General features: G+C 38.9%; 1 protein-coding gene across 1 annotated transcript; it reads left to right on the top strand.

The window, feature by feature from the left end:
* The first annotated feature begins 13,284 nt into the window (after positions 1–13,284).
* LOC120731481 (tubulin beta-1 chain) lies at positions 13,285–15,956 on the top strand. Its single transcript, XM_040028497.1, has 4 exons — positions 13,285–13,420; positions 14,376–14,484; positions 14,589–14,699; positions 14,782–15,956. The coding sequence occupies exons 1-4, from the start codon at positions 13,364–13,366 to the stop codon at positions 15,840–15,842; spliced, it is 1,338 nt and encodes a 445-aa protein (XP_039884431.1). The 5' UTR covers positions 13,285–13,363; the 3' UTR covers positions 15,843–15,956.
* The last annotated feature ends 2,275 nt before the right edge of the window (positions 15,957–18,231 follow it).

The following is an 18,231-nucleotide window of genomic DNA, read 5'->3' as shown; positions in this document are numbered from 1 at the left end:
AAGGGTATGTTGTGACTTACCTTCAAAATTACAGCGGTCCCTCGCTATAACACAGTTCACCTTTCACCTCGCTGTTTCGCAGATTTTTTAGTGCAAGTTTGCATGCTTATTTTTTACGTCACATTGTGTCCTGCGTCCTGATCGCTGCAGACGATCTCCTCCGTGACGTCTCTCCTGTACAGTACAGAATCGCTGCATCGATGCTAGCAGTGTGACTCTGAAGTGCAGCGCTGTATGTCCACGATGTCCACGAAACGTTTTGCACCGTCAAAAAATAAAATTGGCTACTTGATTTCACCTGTCACTGGTTATTTTTAGAACATAACACCCGCGATAAACGAGGGACAGCTGAGAAATATAACATTTGAATCCCTTTTCTCTTTTGCTCTGAGGCGTAGGGGAAAAAATATCAACAAGTCGATGAACATCATTTACAGATATATTGGGTAAATGCCCGAGACATCTATAGAAATGTAAATCGCCGCTTGATTCATTTGCTTAACTTGTTTTGGACCGTAAACCAGGCGCGAACAGGACACCGGAAACAAAGCTCCCCACAGGAGTTTCCACACCGGAAGTAGCATATGCTAACATGCACACAGTGTCAATTCTTCAAAGCAAGCTTTCGGTTCGTGAGGGTAAACGAAATTCAGCGTTCAGCGATTACTGCCACCTTCTGGATGTAAGAAGTATATCCTTCTTATTCACTTAAATGTTATGTGATCAAGTAACAAATTAGTATTTGGTACAGATATTAACAGACACAATTATGTAGACTGTTAGAAAAATATATTTTTACTTTAAGCATTCATTTTTTGAGTATACACTTTACACTGCAGAAAAAACAAGAAGCAGGAAGAAAAGCAGGCACAGATGAGAGGTTTGTATATGAAGTAAAGCCCATTTGAGCTTTTTTACTTGACTCCTCGTGTTCAAATTTTGTTTATAATATTTTGTTTTCTTCCACTAAGAAAAAAAACATTTAAAGAACCACAGTGCCAACCTGACATCACACAGAAATGTCACATATTAAACTGAAGCTCTGCAGAGAGGGCAATCATAAGGAAGCAGTTCATTTAATTTGTAGATTCGAGCTGCTCTTCACCTTTTTGCCCAGCAGGTGTCACCAGAGAGGACTGTGTTGAAAAGCTTCACGTAATGAACCTTTTTACAAGCTGCACAAAGCTTCATTTGGCCATCACAGCAGCTGTGGCCTCTCTCGTTCCCGTGTCTTGCTCTTTGTCTCTACAGTTATGAGTTTTGAGCGCCATGCCTTTTTCTTTTACAATCCGGTGCGGACCTCCTTCTTCTTCTCCTCCCCCTCCTTCGTTTTCTTCTTCTTCTGTTTTAATGGCGGATGTTAAACACCTTTTGGATGCATTACTGCCACCTTCTAGATCAGCGAATGGATTACAATCTACCGCACCACCACTATATTCTTTTTAAAATTCCCCTTTCTTTCCACAAAATATCAACAAAAACTGTATCCCCTTAGGCTCTTTGAGGTAATACTCTCATCCTTATCTTATTCTTGTTCTTGTGAGGGTTTCTGACTAACACCTCTCTCATGGCAGTATTTCTTACCATCTAAGAAAATATATGCTCTGTTGAAATTCATCTGCAATAATCCCAATAACCTGAAGCATGTTTGCTAACTATTTTACATGTGCCATTTAATCCTGTATGGCCAACTTTCATCCGTGATATAACATCCTCTTGTTTTTATTTATTCTATGACATATTATAAAATCACCTTCTTTCTTTTGAATATTGTAATAATATGTAGCCCTTACTTCCCTATCCCATTCTTCTTGGCATTTGTTTTTAATATGCAACTTAACTTCAGTTTTGCTCATTCTTACATTAAAATCTAACACATTTTTATTTGCTGAACATTTGCAAATTTATCAGCCAACCTGTTTCTCTCTGTATCAATATGTGCAGGAACCCACATTAACTTGACCACTGTACCATTTCTTTTTATCCTGAAACTTGAATGAGTTTTTTCTAATGCAATGTCTGGTCTTGGCTCTGACTGCATATATGAATACGTGTTAAAGCGCTACTTGAGTCTGAACATACTAAAACCTTCCTCACTCTAGCTTCCTCTACCAAATCTAATGCCATCAGAATTAGCATTAGTTCTCCTGTATAAACTGCTAAATTGTCTGTTATTCCTTTATTTTCCACAATATTTTGATCTGGAATAACAAAGGATATACCTACTCTACTTTCGAGCATTTCAGAAGCATCTGTAATGATCTTGATATATTCCAAATATTCCCTTTCCATGTATTTACCCACCTCTTTACTGTCTGTCTCCCTTTTGAAGCAAATGTCAGTAACTTGTCCAAGGATCCATGGTGGAATCTCTGCCCCTCCAGGATCTTAATATATTTAAAATCCTTTTACCCTTTTGTTATTTATCTGCATGCATTTTCCATGTAAGTTTATATTTTTCTATAGTGTCCTCATATAATTTAACATTAATATGAAGATTTGATTTCTTATTTGAAAGACCACAACTTTTTTTGGATGATGAAAATCTAAATCCCCATGCTAATGTCCAAGACTCTAAATTGCATAAAGCCTCTTGCAATGTTGCTTTAATGAATTCTTTATTTCTTCCCTTCTTCCAAATAATCCCATCATCTGCAAATAGCGAGATACCCATGGACTGTATTGCTAAAAAATATAATTGATCATGATAGTAAATAATACTGGACTAATTATACTGCCTTATGAATTATTTAATATGCAATAACTGATTTGATCTTTGCCAAGAGTTGTTTCCCCAGATTTCTTTGATGACGTGATTAATTCTGACAAAGAAAACTTCATATTTATTATGTCCTCTCTACCCTCTTCACCTTAAAGTATTTCAATATTTCCCTGTGAGGTTGTTCCTATTATTATTATAATTATTATTATTATTATTATTATTATTATTATTAATAAATAATCCTTTGAATTACCAGGCTTTAAAAAAAGGTACACCAAACCCTGTCTAATGATTCACAGTATTTTCTCCAGTCATCCCTTTTAGCTTTCTTTACCATCCCTCTAACCTTTGCTAGCTTCCCTTGTTTTATTGCTCATGTACATTCTTGTGCCCATCATGGTACAAACCTTTTCTTTTTGTTCCCACGACTTTTAGAATAGCTCGGCTACATAAGTTGTACGAGTTCAATTCATTTATTGGTTTATTTAAATCCAGATTTTTCAAATAACCCTCACTCAGCACCTTAAGCTTGTTCCAATTTCCTTTTCAAATTTCCACTTTCCCTGTGCGTCTGTTCCTCTGATAACAAAAATCGGATGGTGATCACTACCTGCTGTGCTAGCTTTGAATACTCTCCAGCTTCAGGTTGTGGAACCAACTTAAGACCAGTTGTTGATTCCTCACAAAATCCATCCGTGTACCTGATGCAATATTTTAAATGACCAACTCCTTATTCTCAATTACTCCTTCTAATAATCCCCTATCACTCTCATCCCGAGTCTCCCATAAAGTGTAATGTGAATTAACTCTTTTTCAAATGGGATTGATTGTAGCTTCTCTTTTTCTAACTGCCTACACAAATTATTCCCTCATTTGCCCATCCTACAGCACTAACGTCTAACTCCTGTGTTGTATTGACTTGTATTGACTAATGTTGTGAGAAGCCCCTCAGACGAGCCTTCCCCATGTCTAAGATCAGCCTGCAGTCCTGTATTCCTGTAGTATCTCCTGTTATTAATTTCTTCAATTTATCGAGATCTTCTCCCACACGAATGCCTGAAATCAGTCCTCTCGCTCCTGTTTTTATTCCCTACTGTAGCCCACACTACATTCATATCTTCACCGTTTGAAAGCCCACCACCACCACTTGCCATTCTGAACCACTCTCAGTCCAGATTATCCCAAAACCCACCATAAAAAAAACATTAGTGGTCAGCCCGGTCCGAATCTTTAAGGCTTCCTTCTTGGAGGTTGGCAAACAACAAAATGGTTGTTTGGAGTCTGGACCAAAAATACAAAAAAAAAAAAAATCTCTAATCTTCCATAAAAAGCAGTATATGTCCTGATAACATGCTTTCTTAACTGACGCCTCCCAATGTGCCTTTCACAACCTGTACCCCAACAATGGATTGGCTTTTCCAGCCTTTCATTGGGTTACTCAGATTTACCAATTAGCCAGTTGTAATTCAGAGAAACATGTAGTCCAGCAGAATATTCAATTTAATCTAAAACAGTTTAAATGTTTACACAATAAACAAAGCTCTAAAACAAAAAAATCACACCAAACTAATATTCTGCCTTGTGACAACAATGCGGCAGCTTTAAGTTTGCTTTAAGCAAGAAGAAAAGATTTCAAGTTCACTGATTCTGATCCTGCTGCATAATTTTCATCTCAGCGAGTGACAGGTGTGCATGCAGATGTTTGACGATTGGGCCTTTCCCTATCACATCTTCATTCATTGTTCTTCAGTGACATCCACACTTCCATATCAGAGACACCTGCACTTAGAAAAGCTAGTACCTGAAATGCTCAAGTGTTCTGCTGTAACAGCCAGCTTTATGTAAACGATGTGGCAGCCACATTGCTTCAATGGTGTTTTGGTCTGGGCTCTGTGGAGGCCAGTACATGACTATCCGGGTATGGTTTTACTTCACTTGCATGTGTGTTTGAAAAACCCGATGCTTTCGAGATGGTAATGACAGTTTGATGAACATCCCCAAACAAGTAACTGAAGTGCACTGAAATTCTCTGTTTTAAAGAGGCTATAGAGACTGTGTTATCTCTCTGCAGACCGTCTAATGTGGCATATTTCAGCCTTTTCCTCACCCAGTTTCCTTTTTGCCTCTTGACAGCCATGCTTCCGCTAAGACCATTTCTGATAAGGCCTGCCACTTTTTCTTTTGTCCACTGCCTTTCCAGTTTCTTCACATTGTTAAAGTACACACTGCAGAGCATGCAAAAACTGTGCGATTTTTTTTTAGACAGCAAAAATCTTTGGGATTTTTCATAGATTCAGCTAAAAAAAATGGGAACAAATTATGTGTTTTTGTGCTGCTAGAAACAAAGTACCTAAAGATACTATTTAAAATGGATCCTTTGTTAATTTGACTGTTATTACAAATTCACCCCTTGAGTTGTTGGACATTTCATGCTTGAGTCGTTCATACTTCAGTATTAAATCACTTAAAAAAAAAGATTCCTCTAAAAATGGTCAGCTAAAAGGAAGCTGAGGAGCTCCCTCGAAGTAAAATATAAAACAATTGGGTTTTATGTAAAAACGTTTCTAATAAAATGCTTAATCAGTTACACATTAGTTTTCCTTTAAAAATAATTCCAAAAAGCACCACAAGATGGCAATATAACACAAGTGACACGATTCACCTGCTCTGTAAGTTTCAGGGAGAGAAGACCACAACCCTATCAGTTTGAAGATTAACAATAAAAATTTAAAAAAAAAATCAAGTATCACACTCTAATTTTACTGGGAAAGGGTTAAACACAATAGCATTTTAAAAAAATAATTCTTAAGATTTTTTTTTTGTTCAGCTTATCTTTGCTTCCCTGCACATCCAAGCATTTAGACTTAGAGAGACTTAGAGCTTTTTATTTCATTGTGCAGTTTCTTGCACAGCGAAATTGGGTAGCTGGACCACAATGGTGCAAAAGTAAGAAGAAGAGAAACCAATATACAACGAGGGGGAAAATAAAATAAAATAAAAAGCAATGTATATGTATCCATATATGTGAGTGAAACTATGGTGTATGTGTAAGAAACAGTAAAACAGAAACATGTGGGTCTGTATACAAGGGCAGTTATATAATATAATAAATAAATAAGGGTGGAGGGGCTATGGTCATTTATGGTGGAGATGGTAGCTCTGCTGGGACCAAAATATTGCACATGAGCCACAAATATTGCACATATCAAGGATATTGCACAGAACACGGAAAGACTGAGATATTACACATAGATGAACAACAGCAGTGTCAGGGTGGATGTGTTGGGGAAGTCTTTACACACTCTTAGTTTGCATTAAGAGTTCTGACAGCCCACAGGAAGAAGCTGTTCTTTAGTCTGTTGGTTTTGCACTTGCAGTTATTTCTGCCTTTAATCTCAAACAAAACCATTTTTTCAGAAGATCAGATGATAAATACATCTTATACCAGACTGTTACCTTAAAGAAGAAGATTTAGGTCAAATTTGATGTGAATGGAATTTGTAACATTTTAACACAGGTGTGGCATACTGATGGCGAACGTCAAGCAACAAGCTGTCAGTTATGGGATGTTTGGCAGTACAAGTGTAAACTGTTGGTTTTGTCTTTAAAAAAGTATAATGAAAATGATAAAAATATGTGTAAAGATTAGCCCAGAACATGCTTAAAAACACAGTGACCGAATCCATAATACATATAAACGCTATATTCATGTTAAAAATCAGAGATTTTGTTCAGAGCCACAGTATATATAAAAAGTGAACTACTTCCATGTCTGAAATATTAGTCTGAATACACACCAGTACTGTCACCATGACAGTACTGGTCAGGAAAATTAGCAGATAAAATGAATATGCTCTTTGTCTGCCTGATTTGCTTCCTGCCACTGTGAAGGTACAAGGTACAAGTGATATGCTGAAAAAACTTGTTGTCATCAAAGAACTGCAGGTTTGATCTCAGTGATGTATCCTCATGGAAGAGACTCATGATGTAATACAAGATCAAAACTAGAGTTGACCATTTTATTCCAAGTTATGAAGCAGTGACAATAAAATATTTGGTGATCAAACGGACAAAGGGAGCCCTCTTGTGGCCACAGATTCTCAGAAACGAGGCTTTGAAATAGAAGCGAGCTCCACCTCGAGACACAAAGAAAACCTGATTGTTTAAAGCTTCCTTTGTAACTTACTCTTTGATGACCCAGCTATTTACTGCTGAATAAAACAACAAAGGAGGAAAGTTGTTTTGTTTTTTTAATGTAGGCATCATCTGTTTGTGCCGTGGTTTTACCTTTTCTATCAACACCTGCTGTGGATTTCGGGCATGCATGTAACAGCATTATGATACTTCTTCAGTTATTTCACTGTGGTGAACCCTTTGATTTTATTTGCACAATAATCACTGTATGCTTTTTCTTTGTCATCTTTGAACCTCTAATCTTTTCCCTGAGTCATCTGGTTTATGCATTTTATGTAAACCGAGCTGCTAGCAGAACTAAAAAGTGGTAAATTTACTGAACATAATGCAATTAGGAGAGAGTCTGGGGAAGTCACACACTCTGTGCATGCTGGTGATTTTTGTGTAAATCAATTTGTATTTTGTTTCCTAAATAATTTTATTAAAATACTATATATTTTATGGAAATATTTTTGGGTCAAGAAAAACCTCAATACATCTAATCGAAACTTTGTCTAATTATCTAATCTATCTAAGTACAGCCGTGTAAGTGCTGCTAATGCAGATGACAGTGTTGCAGAGCTGAAGACCTGTGACTAAAGTGTAGATTTATTTCATGGTGCAGCAAAGGCAAGTTTTTCACTCATAGCAGTAGATACAGTATGCTATCACAGTATAGCATACCCCAGTACAACACAGTGCAGCCAACTAGGCCCACAGCACCATTATCCCGCTGGTATATTTTTGTAACGTGATATCCTACATGAGCAGGGTGGGTGGATGCGCTGCGGACTTTCCCTGGACCATACTGACCATCATTAGCTCTTAATGTGGTGACTGCCGGGATGTATTAGCATCAAATGGACTTCCTGACTCAACTCTCTGGAGACAGGCGAACAGATACAATGCTCTTGAAGGCACATTACACATGAAAGGAAAAATCAAAGGTTGGATGCATTTGTCCCTCTCTTATTTAGATACAGGGAAAACATTTCCTCCTGTTTTAAATGTTTGAATCAGCCCACATTAGAAGCGCTTCGAGCATGAAGGGTCTTCTTAAAGTCAGGCCATCTCAATAAGATTCAAAACCTTCATTTAGTTTCTCTTTATTGTTCGTTTATTTATTTGTTTTGCTTTTTCAGCAATGGTTGTAATGGGACATAAACCGTTAAAAAAGTTCAACTTTCATGTCATCGATCCACGTAACATTTTCATCAAAGTCTTGGGGATCATCAAGATGTTTTTTCTGGAAAATGTCAGATGAGCCTTTTTGTTCTTTTTTGGTCAGCAGTGGTTTTTCCTTTAGGACTCTCCCATGGATCCCAGTGTTGCTGCCCAGTCTCGTTATTATTGTTCAACACTGAGACAAGGAAGCCTGCAGTTGTAGTTGTTCTGGGTTCTGGGTAATGGCTTTCATTATGGGTTGCTTTAGTACCAAAGACTTCTGTCCGTCCTTCTACACCAACGCCTCAGTCCTTTCCAGACTGACAGAAGTGTCAGTGACCTTGAGTCTCATCTGTTCTTTAAATCAGGGCGTGATGTCACAGGCTGGGTCTCTCACCCGGCGCTCTGAGTTCATTTTGTATTTGTCTCATTTTAGATTTGTGGTTAGTTTGTGTCATTCCTATTTAGCTTTAGTTAAGGAAAGGCAGTTATTATTTATTGTTTCCTTGGTTTCTATGTTTGAGTTCTTGTATCGTTCATCACGTGTTAGGTCTGTTAAGCTTGTGTTGTCATGTCGAGTTTCAGTGTTTCCTGTTTTATTTTGAAGGAGTCGTGTGTTCTTTGTTCATTGTATTTAGTTTCACTTCCCCTGTCCTGTCATTAGGTTCATGTCAGTCAGCTGTTCCTCCATGTGTTCCCACTTCCCCTAATCACCTCCTGTGTATTTAAGTCCTGTGTTTTCAGAGTGTCATTGTCAGATTGTCTGCTTTGTTTGCAAGCCAAGAAGTTGCGTCAAGGTTCCTCATGGCAAGTCCATGTTCCTGTTGTAGGTTTTTAAGTTAATTTAGCTCACCCAGTTTAGTTTATTGTTAGCTTTGCCTTTTGTTTACAGTTATTTTGCCAGCCTCAATAAACGGCTCGGTTTCTGTTATTCAAGTCATGTTTCACATTTTGTTTTCGTCTGCATTTGGGTCCACCCTTCACTCTACACACAGTCAGCCCTGCTGCTGTTTGTGACACATGATTTGTTCTCTTTGGAGATTTTTTTGGTCTTCACCTTAGCAGACAGACTGTACTTAAGTAATTTCTTGATTCAACAGGTCTGTCACATATAGAAAGATAACATTCACAGTGACTTTAATGGCTAATTTTAGAATCTCCAATTAACCTAATCCCATGCATGTCTTGACTGCATGGGATTAGTTCTTTTCAGAGAACTTGAAAAGAACCCAAGCAGACACAAGGATAACATGCAAGCTCCACAATGCATCGCCTCAGACTGGATTTGAACCCAGTGTCGCTCTCTTATTAATGTTATGATATGATTCATATATTGTATTATTGCATGTGTTTATATCTTTTCACATTTCACTTCTAAATATGTTTGTATGTAGTGGATGTTTCCAGAAGTTTATTCATTTTATCTAATAAAATTTTAATTTATAACTGGCCCTAATATTCCCAAAACCATCATTAGGAATGGTATTGGAAGAGTGGCTGTGAAGAAGTCATTCTTATGAAGCAGAAACAGTGAAAAAGGACTGAGATATACCAAAATACGCAAGATCTAAACTTAGAATCAGTAGTACCAGGCCTTATGGAGTGATACATCCAAATTAGATATTTGATCTCCAAATTGCCAGTATATACAAAAGACATATTGGACAGTAGAGATGTAAAACAATGCGTTTGTGTAACCAACTGCCTCTGAGAAGGTTTGGAGTTTCATATCAGGCAGTGATATTGTGGATTTTGTCAGAACTGATGGAATCATTAACACTGTTGAAGAACAAAGGTCGTGTTTGTGCGTGCGTGTATGTGTGTGTGTGTGTGTGTGTGTGCATGACTCAAGACTTATGCACAGTACTGCACATCTCTGTAAAAGTCTATGCTGTCTTTTTTTTCCCCCAGCTTAGTCAGAGTTGATTTCCCAGGGTTTTTTTACAAAGCCACTACAGGGCGTAACCCATAGTGTGTGTGTGTGTGTGTGTGTGTGTGTGTGTGTGTGTGTGTGTGTGTGTGTGAGGCCTGAATGGGCTGTGGTGAGACTGACTGGCTGAATGCTGCTGCAGTGGGAGGCAGTAACCTGATAGGAGAGTGAATCAGTGTATTTCTCAGCAGAGGCAGAACATTAGTCCAGCTGTTCCTGTCTAACACCGTCTTCTCCGATAGCCTACTTCCTACTGTGTTTGTGAATTTCTGTATCTGTGTTAAAGCTGCACAAAACTGTGGTGGAAATAATGCTGTCAGTATCTTATATTGACAGCAATACAAGATATAATTCAATATAAGTCATGCATGGTTCATATACACTACATCTGTAAATCATTTCTGACCTGTTTTTATTGTATAATGCAACTTGTTTTACATTGAATACCAGCTTATTCTTTAGAATATTAGTTCCTAATGAACCAAACATGGACAAAAATGTAGACTAGAGATGAAACGAATTCACGTGGCAATAGAAACCAAGTGATTTTATTCAGACAGCAGAAACTGTGAAGGCTAACACAGACAGAGTTGTTAAATCATCGTTTAACAGAGTTATGGTTTATAATATTTTTAGCCGCTCATTGCTGGTGCTGGATCTCTGGAAAAAGAAAGCTCAGTTTAATTTCAGTCATGTAAACCAGGAGGCCCTAAACTCGCATCCCCATCTTCAGACACTGGAAAAACGTTATGTCCCACAGCTTCTAGCGTCTGTTAACAACAAAAAAATAACTTCAACACTGAGTTTTATTTAAATAAAGATGCAAATGATTAGCACAATACGTTTGTAAGCTTTAGTTCATTTTCTCTTAAAAAAGCTAAAAGTTCTTCATCTGGTTTTCCAAGAACCAGATTTAGAAACGTCGTGTCACAGAATCCATGTATCCTGGGTTGGGCTGTGGAAAGGATTTTTTCTAAGACCATATTACTGAAACGAGCTGATTCAAAATTCTGTTGCACTGGACTCTATACTGCGGAGACTGCAAATTAACATACACAGTTGCATACACAATATGTTCTGTTAGACAGTGACAGTTGTGTTTTATTTCTGTGTGCGTGTGTGTGTCTCCCAACTGCATCTGTCTCTTTAATTTAATATTGATCTGGCTACTGGAGGCTGAATGCTGCAGTGTGCTGAGACATGCTGAGTCATAGAAATAGAAAGCCACAAATCACTGAGTGCACACATTTCATGCCCCACCAAAGAAAGAGATCAGTGAATAATTGATAAGTAATTGCACACATGCAATAAGAACAATAATGACCCAGATCAAAAAGGATACAGAATTTGCTTTATTGTAATGAATGTATCTGGTTGATCTTATCAGAGCCTGGAATTACTGCGATACTGAGGCCATTAGTCCAAGTTGTTTTTTCTCCCAGCAGGGCCCTACCCAGCCAAACATAATCTCCCTCTAAAAACCTTCGATTATAATTATTATTATTTTCTTCTATGCATTTATTGTTTTTACTCCAAACAGAATCTACAGTCACACACATTATTCTTCAATGGTGCAATTCCAGATGTGGATTGGAGCTAACTGTTAAATTAATAATGTTAAACCTGCTCTTCTTTCCCAGTGTGATTCATTTTAAGATTATTTAACAACAAGTAAAAAACTATAATTAAACAATAAGTAAAAGCAAAGCCAATAAAATTATCCTAGGTGAGATCTGATCTTTGGCCTCCAAGTCAATAGTCAAGCGTGAAGGTTTTTCCAGCACGTCTACTCTGATCAAACATCAGCTAATGCAGGATTCAACCTTGTCAATTTGATTTCACAGAATTGAAGCCATAAATTTACTGATAAAAGTTCATGGTACAAGGCAGGGCCGAACTGGGTACATCTCCATGTTGGTAACTTCCTGCAAATACACCAGAAAACAACAGCTCAGCTATGAGAAGCTAACTGCTCATTTGTTTGTATCCTGCCATACTTTCTCTGATGTAGCTCTGCCATTGCGCAAACAGAGAAGGCCTTTGTGTGTCAGATTACAACACATACAATGCATGAGAATAACCTATATTGTATGATTTAAGCACAGCAGAGTCTGCTTGTACTCTTGTCCATCCAGGCCCAGGGTGAATGAAAACAAAATTAGATTTAAATAATAAGTGATATAAAAACTACTCGACGATCATAAAGGCAGCACATCTGTAAAACATTTTGTGAAGAACTGAGGCCATCCCTGTGTCTGCGCCACAGTCACATTGGCCCCTTGACATCCAGATTATCTATTAATAAGCATGTGTGCTCTCATTTGCTTTTACTCATTTAAAGCACCCAGTACAGTTCTAGATTCAACATTTTGTGGTTTCACCACACCTTTTACACCCATTATTGTGAGAATCAACAAGAGGAAAGAGCTTCATAAGATGAACACCAGAAACTTGGCGTAAAGTGCATGTTGCTTGTTGTAAAGGTATAAGAGGCTGGCTCTTGGTCCTGAATCAGTACTCTACATCATTGTTTTATTAATAATGTGCTAAAAATGTAAAGGGACTGCAGGTTTCCCATTTCAGTTGTCATTATGTTGATAATCCTATAGACTTATTGTTCCAATTGTTCCTAAATGTAACGATTATTTTCTTTACTTGCTGTTACTTCACACATTCACACGTATTCTTTATAATAGTAGTACGGGTTTACAGCACGAAATCCACTCATAAACCAGTAGAAAAGGGAAAGAAAATGGTAAATGAGATTGCAGAATCCAGCTGGATCTGTCTACACCCAGGCCTCAGACAGGCATAACTGAAAATCACTGCCCAGCCCTCGAGTAAAAAGCAAGGCGTCTGAAAGCCATGGTTAGCTCTACTGCGACAGCTTCCGCTATATTTCTGATAAAATGGTCAGCCACGTGGACTGTTGCTGCTACTAGCAGCCCACTCGGATGACTGTTTTATATCCTAATGAATCGAAATGCTCTAATTTACTCGATGAGATGAAACCTCTAGCTGTCTGCACTAGGAGCTAACACTAGGATGTCAAAAAATAATCCCTTTACAGTGTCGCATTTTCTTTCCACCATCACGAGGAAGTAGGTCAACGTCTACAGATTAGACATTAGTCATAGGTTTGAGATGAAAATGATAGGCAGACCGGTTAGACCAATCAGAGATTAGCACATGAACCTTTGATTGGTTTACATTTGTGTCTATAAAGGAAGTGTTCGCTTATAAGCCAATAGGCACTTGAGTTGACGCCTTGAGGGCGTTTCCTGGACGTATAAAGTAAAGCGTTGAGGCATTCGGTACGCACTTCAAGTGAACCAAAGTCTGTCGTTGTAAGTCGTACGCTAACTCCAGTAAATATGAGGGAAATTGTCCATCTTCAGGCCGGCCAGTGTGGAAACCAGATTGGTGCCAAGGTTAGTGAAAATATGTGTCATTTCAGGACGTTATTAAGTTGCATTATTTACGATCAACGTGTTCTTTGCACCAGAAGCCTGTGCATTGTGCTCGTTACGTCCCAGAAGCCACACCCTGGGAATATCAACGTGTCCTACTTAAATGTTGGCTAAGAAATTGGTAAACTATAGACATAACTATATTTTGAGAGCTTGGTAGAACCGTAATATATCGACGTCTAATTAAATAAAATGGAAAAATAAATGTAATGTTGAACAGTTTAAAGATTTCCCTGCAGCCCTTTGTTTTTGTTATTTAGATCAAAGAAAATTGCTGATAAACTGAATGGTAACTCTAATTAACGTTTTTACGTCGAATTGACGGAAACTGAACTTGGCCATTGTTCTCTTGGTGTATGCTGCACTGCGGAAAAAAGGGAAGTAAAGCTAAGGATTGTCGACAGAATACGCAAAGCCTTAAGTAAAACAGCCCTAGAGACTAAAAGCTTGCTGGGTTTGTGGGTTAAACTATGATTTTAAAGATTTTTGTCACATAAGTCGGATTATTTTTATTTATTTTATTTAATTGCAGTTACCGGCTTCGTGCGGCCTACTTCGTGCTTTTGCTGCAGCCCGGCTTTTTGCCTGTAGTGGGCGGTTAGTGACGTAGCAAGGAATGTTCGAATTCATAACCATAGTAGCCAATGGCGTATGAGACCGCGCGCGCCTATGGCAGAACGGCGGGAACTTGTCGACCATTTTAAACTGAACGTCAAGAATCAGGCGCGTGGCTTCATCCATGTTTATGATTTGTAAATGTAACCCTAAATCACATTACTGCAACATCAAAACTACAGAATGTTAAATGTAGTGTAGTGTGCCTCTTAAAAGAACAATAGACCAGGATGAGATTGCTCTATTTAGTCACTTTTTTTATTGCTCCCTCATTTTTGCCTTTTATTTGTATTTATTTTAGTTTTGGGAGGTGATCAGTGATGAGCATGGCATTGACCCAACTGGCACTTACCATGGTGACAGTGACCTGCAGCTGGACAGGATCAATGTCTACTACAATGAAGCATCAGGTAAGTACATCATCCATACAACTGGGCCTAGGGCTGTATGTGGGTTTACTGATATTTAACTGGACTTTTTTTCTTTCTTTTTTTTTTCTTTTTTTAATAATTAGGTGGCAAATATGTGCCCCGTGCTGTCCTTGTGGATCTGGAGCCAGGCACCATGGACTCTGTGAGGTCTGGTCCTTTCGGTCAAGTCTTTAGACCAGACAACTTTGTTTTTGGTAAGTTGCATTATATTATGTCAAAATTTCTAAATTATGTTGCACTATGGTTACTAAGTTTAGTCTGGATTTGTTTATGCAGGCCAGAGCGGTGCTGGTAACAACTGGGCCAAGGGTCACTACACAGAAGGTGCAGAGCTGGTGGACTCTGTCCTGGATGTAGTGAGGAAGGAGGCAGAGAGCTGCGACTGCCTGCAGGGCTTTCAGCTCACACATTCCCTGGGTGGCGGTACGGGATCTGGTATGGGCACACTGCTCATCAGCAAGATCCGCGAAGAGTATCCTGACCGCATTATGAACACCTTCAGCGTGGTGCCTTCCCCAAAAGTATCAGACACAGTTGTTGAGCCCTACAATGCCACATTATCAGTTCATCAGCTTGTAGAAAACACAGATGAGACCTACTGCATCGACAACGAGGCCCTCTATGACATCTGCTTCCGCACCCTTAAACTCACAACCCCTTCATATGGTGACCTCAACCATTTGGTCTCTGCAACTATGAGTGGTGTCACCACGTGCCTCAGGTTCCCTGGACAGCTCAATGCTGACCTTCGCAAGCTGGCTGTAAACATGGTGCCATTCCCTCGTCTGCACTTCTTCATGCCAGGCTTTGCTCCTCTCACAAGCAGGGGTAGCCAGCAGTACAGATCACTCACTGTACCAGAGCTCACCCAGCAGATGTTCGATGCCAAGAACATGATGGCTGCCTGTGACCCACGTCATGGTCGTTATCTGACGGTGGCTGCCATCTTCCGTGGGCGCATGTCCATGAAGGAGGTCGACGAGCAGATGCTGAACGTGCAGAACAAGAACAGCAGCTACTTCGTCGAATGGATCCCCAACAACGTCAAGACTGCAGTCTGCGACATTCCTCCCAGAGGTCTCAAGATGGCTGCCACCTTCATTGGTAATAGCACGGCAATCCAAGAGCTGTTCAAGCGCATCTCCGAGCAGTTCACTGCCATGTTCAGGCGTAAAGCTTTCCTTCACTGGTACACTGGTGAGGGTATGGATGAGATGGAGTTCACTGAGGCAGAAAGCAACATGAACGACCTGGTGTCAGAGTACCAGCAGTACCAGGATGCTACTGCCGAGGAGGAGGGCGAGTTTGAGGAGGAAGGTGAAGAGGACCTGGCTTAAGTTTACTGTTGCACAGCTGTTAAGTCTGTTTCCCAGTTGTCTGTTCAGTTCACTGAGGTGTTCTCCTGTCTTGTTGTGTCTTGTCATTGTTCTGAATAAAACTTAAAAGACATATTTCACGTTTCTCTTTCTTTTCCTAACTGTAATATTTGCAGATGCTCTACACTGTATATAAAGTGTAGTTTCTTGACAATACTGTAGTCAGTGCAACAGTACACAAATTATTTTAACTAGCTTAGTTTATACAGTATCTATGATGAAAGCTGGCTCTTAAACTGAATATAATCTTCAAATGGGCTTAAAAAAATACAACTAACAGATCATGATGAGCAGTTTCACTATTAATTTGCATTTTTCAAGTCTCACCAGTTGCAGAAAGTGCTATCTCACTACCGAAATAGCTGTGCTGTCTACATTAATGTGGAAAAATATCACTTGTGAGAAATTCACAAGAAGCACTAAATACTTTATTGATGTACTTGTGTAGGTTTTTTTTTTTTTTTTTTTATTAAGTCAGTAGGGGGCGGTGTTGGCTAAGACATTCTCTTCCACAAAATGTAGGTGGAACCTTGTCCAGCTGGCAGACCAGGTCCTGCTTTTCCAAAAAGTGATACACAAACCCACACTATCAGGGAGGAAAAGGAAGTGTTTAAGTTAAATACTGTAATATAATATGGGCTGCCAACATAAACTATTTTTAAAGGCACCTGTTTCAAATGCACAGCCTTCATCTGTGCACAAACCCCCCAGCCTCAGAGGCAAATGGATCTGTTTCTGGCAACTTCACATGGAAATCAACCAAATGTAAGGCAATCTCAACAGAATCCAAAAACGACGAAGGCAGTTAAGAATACAAGTCACCTGAAAACCTGAAATTAGCTTCATCTGAATCAGGCCTGAAAAACGTTATTTTACTTTACTTTGAAGTGTTTTTTTGTTTTTTTTGATAAACTATGTTTGTAACCTCTTTCTTTTCATTTCTAGTGGGTGGATCTCCATGTTCACATAGAGTCTAACGATTAGCCTTTACACAGAGGATAGCGTTAAACAGCTGTCCCAAGGACATAACATAGACTGAGTCCTCTAAAGGTTTTACTGCTGTTTTGACTTTGCTTTCACCAAGGCTGTAGCAGAAACAACCTGAATTCACTGGGACAATCTGGACATAAGCACATGTGTGGTATGTGGGAACATGAGATAAGACTCTTCTAATGGGTTGTTCCCCATGGCCTCAAGATTAGTCATCACAGAGCAGAATAAAACCCAAATTCTAATAAAAAAGGAAAAACTCCCTTTGAACAGGAAGAAACCTCCAGCAGAGGGGCAGTGAGGGAAGTGAGACACGACCAAAGCACACTGTATAAGAGAGCCAGAGATCAATAACAAGTAATGATTAAATGCAAATTGGTGCATACATCTTTAAATCTTTGATTAAAGGGCCAAACATATGTTTTAGGCATCATTTTACACAACATTTTTGGTGCAGCTGGTCGCTGTATCCAGTTACTGCCATATCTAGAGTGACTATAAAGAATGTGAAATCACAGTCAGAGATGGACAAAGATGTAAGAAAGAGAAAATAGGAGAGGAAGAAGAGATGTTATCATTTATAGGTAAGGACAGCTCAGGAACATTTTACAAACTAGAAATTTAAAAACTTACATAAATTGTCTAATTTTTTAAATGAGATGCTAGATCTGTAGAAGATGGAAATTTGTGATTTTTTCATGTTGTGAAAACATACTGAGGTATAGTAACAAATGTTCAATGAAATAACAGGAAGCTTATTCAAAGGATAAACAGGTTAGCTTTCAGTACTGTTTTGCATTTACAGTAATGCACTATTGGAGCGGTGCACAGTGGCTGCAGTGTTAGGTTACATAAAGGGCAGTTTAAGTCATAAGGCACTTTATATTATAACCCAATAGCCAGACAACCCCTATGACGAAGCACTTGTTCACAGTAGGAAGGAAAAACTCCCTTTGAACAGAAAGAAAGCTAACCATCTGCCACGACCAATTGGGGGTGAGGGGGAAGGAGCCAGAACAAATGACACACTGTGGAAGAGAGCCAGAGATTATTAAAAAGTAATGAATAAATGCAAAGTGGTTTATAAACACAGGGATTCTGTAAACAGGCAAGTGAAGGAGAAATGCTCTTGACATGAGGCTCAAGTTTTGCACTATTGTACGACAGCTAAACTACAGTGGCTTGCAAAAGTATTCGGCCCCCTTGAACTTTTCCACATTTTGTCACATTACAGCCACAAACATGAATCAATCTTATTGGAATTGCACGTGAAAGACCAACACAAAGTGGTGCACACGTGAGAAGTGGAACGGAAAATCATACATGATTCCAAACATTTGTTACAAATAAATAACTGCAA

This window comes from Simochromis diagramma, unplaced genomic scaffold, assembly GCF_900408965.1.
Source record: "Simochromis diagramma unplaced genomic scaffold, fSimDia1.1 OVJJ01000781.1, whole genome shotgun sequence".
Classification (NCBI taxonomy): domain Eukaryota; kingdom Metazoa; phylum Chordata; class Actinopteri; order Cichliformes; family Cichlidae; genus Simochromis; species Simochromis diagramma.
The sequence above is the reverse complement of the archived record's forward strand: the minus strand, read 5'-3'. Positions and strand labels throughout refer to the sequence as shown.